The sequence below is a fragment of the Vanessa cardui genome, chromosome 5, assembly GCF_905220365.1.
Source record: "Vanessa cardui chromosome 5, ilVanCard2.1, whole genome shotgun sequence".
NCBI lineage: Eukaryota > Metazoa > Arthropoda > Insecta > Lepidoptera > Nymphalidae > Vanessa > Vanessa cardui.
In genome coordinates, this window is record NC_061127.1 from 1,588,836 (window position 1) to 1,596,377 (window position 7,542).

Here is a 7,542-nt window from a genome sequence, read left to right on the forward strand (position 1 = left end):
TGTCGTTGATAATCCTCACAGACTAGGAAAGTGTGGTTAGCAACATTTCAAGAGAAATACCATCAGAGCTATTTGCATCTTAATCTCAGTATTTTGAAGACAGTTTTTGTGTCTACAGTTTCAATTCAAACTAAGAACAAGTACTATCTTAACGATAAGACCGCTTTTGGAAATTATTACGAAAACATTTCTTAATATAATTCTGTTTTTTGTTACGCTTCGTACGCGTTTAAATTTAACAACAACACATTTGACGACAAATTGTCGTGACTGAAAAACGTCAAAGTGATCCAGCCGATCCAGAGATTAGCCGGAACAAACAGACAGACAGAGAAAATGTTTTTTGTATATGTAACGTGCACTTTTTACTTATATTATTGTAATTACCACTTTAGTAAAAAGCGCTAATTACAATATTACAAACTGACATTCCAATTTTAGATTAAGATCAATAATTAGATAAAGCAAATTTTTATAATATATGTGTTGTCTAGTTCAGTGTTTTTGTTAACTTATTGTTGTATAACATATATATATGTTACAAAACTTATCTAAAAAGTATGTATATTTTGATTTTTTTAAATCGTTTCATTTCACTAATATAGCAATAAATTAAAAGTGTTTTTTTACAATTATTGTCACCATAAAATGTTGCAGTACATTATTGTTTCCAAGGTTTGTAGTTAAAAAAAGTAAGATACTATTGTAAAAACATCTTTAATGAAAGATTGAATTTAGTCATCTCACTACATTTTAGTCAATTCTTAAATTGGCCTTTATTATACAAAAATTCAATATGATGCACCAATTTTTTATCTTCCTTCCTTATCTTTACCTCTCTCTTTCTCTCCATGATTAATTAAAACAATGAAACTTACCTACATTAATCTAAACATTATAAATAATTTAATATAATAGCACAATTTATATTAAAACACAGGCCTCAGTACGTGTTCTTACCCGTCACGGCGAAAACTTTGCTCGCAAAATTATTCGTAACTCTTACACATGTTGTGGGTGGTTTACAATTAAAATAATCCCGTGTAAGCAAGCCTCGCCGAGTTAGACCGCAGCTTCACAAGTTGCGCGAAGATACGTGACACTGAACACAGTACACTCACCTACGAATACATAAAGACGAAAATAATTGTAGTTATCGTTTAAATATAAATGGCAATAATTAAAGCTTAAAAAAGGAACATCTTATTTGGTTTTCTGTAAAGAGTTAAGCTCTTTTAAAAAGGGTCAGATGTTGTTGCAATAAGGCTTCATATTGTCAATTTTATACCGTTTCGATAGAAACCACGTTATTATCAGTAATTCTCTTACCCAAGAGCAAGATTTAGTATTGTTGTGTTTCAGCTTAAAAGTTGACCTCAGTGTCACGGGCATAGCGGACATAACATCTTGGTTCCAAAGGTTGATGACGTAAGAAATATCTAATATTTCTTACAGAATCAAAGTCTATTCACGTCACTTAACAGGTGATCCATTTGAACCTAAGCCTACGTATTACAAAACAAAAGTTGGTCGAAGATTGTACATCACCACTTGTTATTTGTATGTACATATAGACACGGAAAAAAGTCGTAAAAAACGCAATTTCTTAAACACATAAAGGCGAAAGTCACATATATGTTTAAATATAAATATAATACCCTCTTCAAGTGATTTATAATCTTCTTACGAAATGTAAACGGATCTCCTAGTGTTACTTTCTTCATTTTCGTCTGTTTACATAGGACGCATTGATATTTATTGTGCAGCCCACTGTATATGAATGTGAATCACTGTTGTTAATTATTCTTAATCCATTATAATTAAATTCTTAACTGCCTATAGAGTTTTTACATACCTAATGGTGGTAGGATAGATGATTTTATAAAATACCATCTGCGTACCACCTAGGAACAGTGCTTATTTGTGTCATATGTTTCGGGTTCAAAGATTTAGTGAGCCTACATTGGCTCACTAAATCTTCGAAAACTACAGAAACAAGAGATGGAACATCTTAGTTCTCAAGGTTGGTGACGCAGTGGTTATACAAGAAATGGCTATTCATACGGTCCAAAATCTATGGATAAGATGTCTTAGGTAGGCTTTTTGAAGAATAAATAAAAATGGCTACCTGGAAATACCAATTACATAGCCAGTAGCAAAAAACATTGTCATAGGCCAAACGAATTTTATTTATTCCGTCTAATATACTTAAGCTTTAATTTTATCGTTAAAAATTAATTACTCCATAAATCATGACCATATAGAAATTGGTGTTATAATAAATTATGCCCTAAGCTACTGATGATGATACTAATTTAAGAGTTTTAAATTTTTCTGAAAAACTATTTTTATGCGACAAAGAAAAATGTATGAGACCTACAAAATAATTCACGTTTAAATCATTCAAATTCGTCTAGCGCTTTTGATCCATCGAGCAAATGTATAAAGTGTTTTTTTTTAAATTATTATAATCAAATATTTATCGTTAACAACAATCTATTCGGCCGATACTCATAAAATTAGTGGTGAAATGTATATCCTAATTTTATGCTTGAAACTACGCTTACAATACCCAATTACTTAATACTCCGAAATGTTGCTACTAAATCAAAATGTTAACAACTTGATATAAGCATATTTTCAATTAAAAGATCCAATTAAATCGCAAAAGGAGTTGTTTTTGAGTTATACAACTTTGCGGCACTCGCTACATGCATGCACATTACCAGTTTCCGTTGAACTACCTCTCCCTTCCGATGAAATAGGAATAACAGATAAAGAGCGGTTCGTGTGACCGTTTTCGGAGTTCAACTGATTGGTCGTTTTAAAATCTCGCGGAATACAAACGATCCCACTTAAAAGTTTGATGCGTTCCGAATAAATTCCATTTGCGTTTTATGGTTTTACATTTTAAACAGATGTTTGGTGTGAAATTTCTGAAACGGATATAAACGCGATTAAACAATAGACAGAAGCATAATATACAAATAAAACAATTATCAGAAGACGAATTATCCAAAAGTACTGGAATTGCAATCCTCAATAAATTTCTTTCTTGAAGAAAATACAAATAAAATTGATAATCTAGGTGAAAATATGTTCACAATCAAGTTTATCCAGATAAATTATAATTTCGTAAACTTTATCATTATAAAGGCAGTACACCTAAACAAGTCCTAACTTAATCCGCAAGTTGGTGTGAGCGGCACAGCTGTTCTCTTATTTATTTTTACTCAACATAAAACTTACAACGAAACGCTTTCGGCGGTACATAGACGCGAACTTTGCGTGGGACTTAGAAGTTTTACACGTGTTTAAAAGAAACGAAAATGTACGATGCATTTTAAAATAAGCTCGCGTAATCATTAAATACGTAATACGTAAGGTGTTTCGGAGAAAATGCATGAATAAATAAAAATATTATCCAATTCGAAGTAAATAAATGATTCATGTTAATACCTATTACAGATATTTCATTTCATTTCGATCAGGTAAGTAGTCTGGCAAATAGGCCACCTGTTGGTAAATAATCACACGCCCACTAGCATTGATATTATTAGAAATATAAATCATAATTTATATACCAGATACTTGCGGAACTAAGATCTTATATCCCTAGAGGCCTGTAGATGAATTATTTGAACTTCAAATCGAACATAATAATACTTAATATAGCTATTAGGGCTTAAATATTTGTTGATCAGGACCACCTTATTTGGGGTGCATGTCAGTCACTTGTGGTGCACCCTGGGCAACGGGGCCGGCTTGAGCTTGCTCGTCGCCACTACTAAGACTGGCGGGAGGGATGCCGCGTGGCTGCTCCTGGTACGTTCCTGGTTGGCGTCAGGGCGGACCATGTGAGTGACCTCGTTGGCTAGGAGAGAGTGGGAGGGCTCAATACTCAAACCTCCCAGGTGTTTTACACCGGCGGTCAGCGGCGGAGCCTACCATTTTTTCCGCCGCAGGGCGTCAGCTTCGTTGACGCCCAGCCTCCAGTGGCGGTCTCGGCGGAGTTCGTCACATGAGCACGCGGAGGTGAGGAGGAAGGCGCGCACTAGGCGCGCTTTCCACGTTAGTCATTCAGCCGCTGGTGGGGTCGCGGTTGCATGCCCTGGGCGATCCCGTTGCCTCACCACTCAGCGGTGGAAACCCGAGGATCGTTTTAGTGGGTAGGACAGGGCCTTAAGCCCTAGCTCGGGGCCCTTATGGCCCCGGTTGAGTCCCACATACCCGTCCCGGTGCCCAGACCGGGCGGGAGGCCTAAACGCCTTTACTCCTCGTAAAACAAAAAAAAAAAACAGAACCACTTTATAACCCAAGGTAGGATACCTACTGAAGTCGTACTTGTGAAGACACAAAAATATTTGATACGGAGATACCAAAATTATCAGAAGAATAACCGTATATCAAGCGAAAAAAATATACAATTTAAAATTATTCGCCAACAATGTTTACGTCCCGTACAATGTTGAGATGTTTATTCATTGTTCCAACGGTTATTTAGACAACAAACAGTTTTGTTGGTCTCCTCGGAAAAAGTGAAAACAGAGCAGTCAGTAATTGAAAACACTCCAGAATGGACGCGAGAAGTTTGTCCATTTTCTTTTTACTTCTAACGCCAGTTGTTATTGTAAGTACGACAAAGGGAACTTACTCGAATATACTATTTTCTTGTGAAAATTTACCAACTTAGACTTACTTAATTTTAATTATCCTTTCAGTTTACATTTTTATTACTTAGTTTTATATCGTGTTGTGTTAATTTATCTCAAACAATCAGAATGAAAACAGCAGTGAGTAATATTTAGGTATATGTCCATCGCAGTAGCACACCAAAGAAATCTTTAAGAAAAAATTGTACGTACCTATTACCTAATTGTGAAAGGGTTTATATTTTTGTTACTTAGCCTTAATATAGTGTTCCGGTTATTGACCTTAAGTAATTACGATACAAACAGGAGTGAGTAATTTCTGATTGAGACCTTAGTAGAATTCCAAAATTATCTTTAAAACTTTTCAACTAAAATCTTTAAGGTAAAATCATACACACCTATTATATCTAGAGTGTCATGAAAAGGCTTATAAATCTTATTATCTTAGAGTTCTGTAACAAGTATGTATGTGTGATACATATTACATATCATTTATATTTGAAAAACTTAAATTAATTGGGTGTTAAATGTATTTTCCATAGGAGCCTTGGCAAACACTGGACGCAAGGCCGAGTCAAGAAATGCGAAGACATTTACACTACCACTCAAAACGACATATGTTACCCCGGGATAGTGGAAGGAAAAAGCACATAACCACACAAAGATCAAAAGAATTCAGGAAAAAGGTACATTACAAATACCTCTTATGTAGAATTATACGAAAAAACTTAAATAACTAAATTGGTAATCATTTAGTTTCAAATAAGACATCAAAGTGTAACCACTTTTACTTGTAATAAATTTGATCAAATGATATTTTACAGAGTGGAAGGGCTATGTGCAAGGCCGTCTACGTAGATACCACCCGCTCATTAGATATTCTACCGCCAAACAACAGTACTTGCTATTGTTGACTATAAGCACAAGGGACACAACATCTTAGTTCCCAAGGGTGGTGGCGCAGCGCCATTATCTATGGGTGGTGGTGACCATTTACCATCAAGTGGCCCATATGCTTGTCCGCCAACCAATACCAAAATAAAATTCTTTCCAGCCTTCAGGATATCTCAAACCACTTCAAGAAGATGATATGGAAAACGATGAAATAGTCTCTGTAGCCATTGGACCACCAGCTATACGACCAATATACGATAAAATGGTTAAAAATCCACACAAAATCATTAATCGTACCACAAATTCTTATGAAACTGCAGCGGCGAACCTCGTAAAAGATGTTTTAGTGCAAATAGGAAGAGAGTTCTTAACGCGTCAAGTTAATGAAGATTTTGTATTCGGACAATACGTTGGAAACTCAATGAGAAATTTAACTAATGATTTGAGGCTAAAAATGCAGCATGAAATTTTGGATATAATAGTTAAATATCAAAAAATTACTAGTGAAAAGGATGTTAATGTAGTGCAGACAACAACAGCAAATTCGCCCGAAGAAAAGTTTTCGGTCGTCGTCTTAAAAGATCCACAAACTGAGAAGAAAACAGCAAACGATACTGAAGATGCTTGGCCTGATTTTACCAATTTAGCTAAGATTGTAGGTTAGATATAACTATTTACAATCATAAAATTAATTGAAGTAATGTACGTAGTAGTAAGTATCTATCTATAAAATAATACAGATTTATTCTTTGCTTGGTAAAAACACTATATTAAGTTATTATTATTTAATCAAAGACGAAAAATTTTGTTACTGAAAAACAATAATTTGATTCTTCAAGTAAATCTCGACAATCTTTATTCAATATAGAAATGATTACACTTGCTTATTAATAGTCAAAAATCCACCACCTGTTCGGAATTTAACAGCTCGGACCTGAGAAGAACAGGCGCAAGGAACTCAGTAGGATATTTTTTTTATATAGCGTAATATTTATAAGTCTAGATTGAGTTTCGTTTTCTTCAGAGTTGTTCCATACATCAGTACATAGCCTGTTCGAAAATTCCATTATGTGACTCATGAATTAACTCCATATCTTGATTTCGATAATATCACATTAAGCACATATAAAAAACATCCTAGACAACATTTCGGGAGGTGTAACTTTGTATGAATTTAAAACAAGGGGTGGGGACGGATACCTCGTATAGAAACGTGCTTCTTACACACAGAGTATTAGAGAACGGTGGCAGAGAGCAGAGCTTTTGTTGTCAGAGAATATATGACTAACAAAAAAAACTATTCAATCAAAATTTTTTTAACTGTCACTCGCTCTTTCTGGCACAGTAAGTTCAATCTAAATGCATGTTTCCACGGATTGTTAACACCTAAACACGGACCGACGTTAACTCGACTTATCCTATCTAATACGGATCTGCCGGCTCCCATTACAGCGTTGCAAAGCAATTTGCCATCTGAAAAGGATATTTTTCTACTATTTTTATTCATTGCTCTGAATGGTCTTTCATGTTAGTCCGCACGACGTTAAGGCTTTTAGTTTTCAAAAGGATTCCTGCAAAATGTGGTCCTTAATATTGACTTTATTTATAATGAAAACTGCGAATAAACGTTTTTGTTTTAAAAATTCCTTTGTTTCCGTAATTTGATACCCCTTCATAAAAAAATTAAAAAAATCTTTCCTCTGTTTAATATATATTTTATACTAATTATGCACCATTAAATTATTACCATTTCTGATAATGGAACTAAACCTAAAGGAAAAATCTGCCTATTTTAAAAATTGACACCTCTTTTTAGTATTTTCATCTGATGTAAGTGTTCCAGTTTTACTAATATTTTATGGTGGAATTCTGGACATGCTTAGGTAAGACTACGATTTCCATTGTCAGGCAGTGGATACGGTCAACGACGCACATCACGTCGCTTCTGACGTGAAATATGAAATTGGATATTTAATAGTAATTACGAAAACTTAAA

The 7,542-nt window shown here is 34.4% G+C and overlaps 1 protein-coding gene across 1 annotated transcript; it reads left to right on the forward strand.

The window, feature by feature from the left end:
• The first annotated feature begins 4,576 nt into the window (after window positions 1–4,576).
• LOC124529775 lies at window positions 4,577–6,210 on the forward strand. Its single transcript, XM_047103684.1, has 3 exons — window positions 4,577–4,630; window positions 5,195–5,338; window positions 5,707–6,210. Exons 1-3 carry the CDS (start codon window positions 4,577–4,579, stop codon window positions 6,208–6,210), a joined length of 702 nt encoding a protein of 233 aa, XP_046959640.1.
• Window positions 6,211–7,542: the final 1,332 nt, after the last annotated feature.

Bases quoted from the DNA above. Each gene is read 5' to 3' on its own strand.
- LOC124529775 (XM_047103684.1), top strand. From the start codon at position 4,577: ATGGACGCGAGAAGTTTGTCCATTTTCTTTTTACTTCTAACGCCAGTT. The intron at 4,631-5,194 runs GTAAGTACGACA...TATTTTCCATAG, and splicing joins TTCTAACGCCAGTTGTTATT to GAGCCTTGGCAAACACTGGA. The intron at 5,339-5,706 runs GTACATTACAAA...AATTCTTTCCAG, and splicing joins CAAAAGAATTCAGGAAAAAG to CCTTCAGGATATCTCAAACC.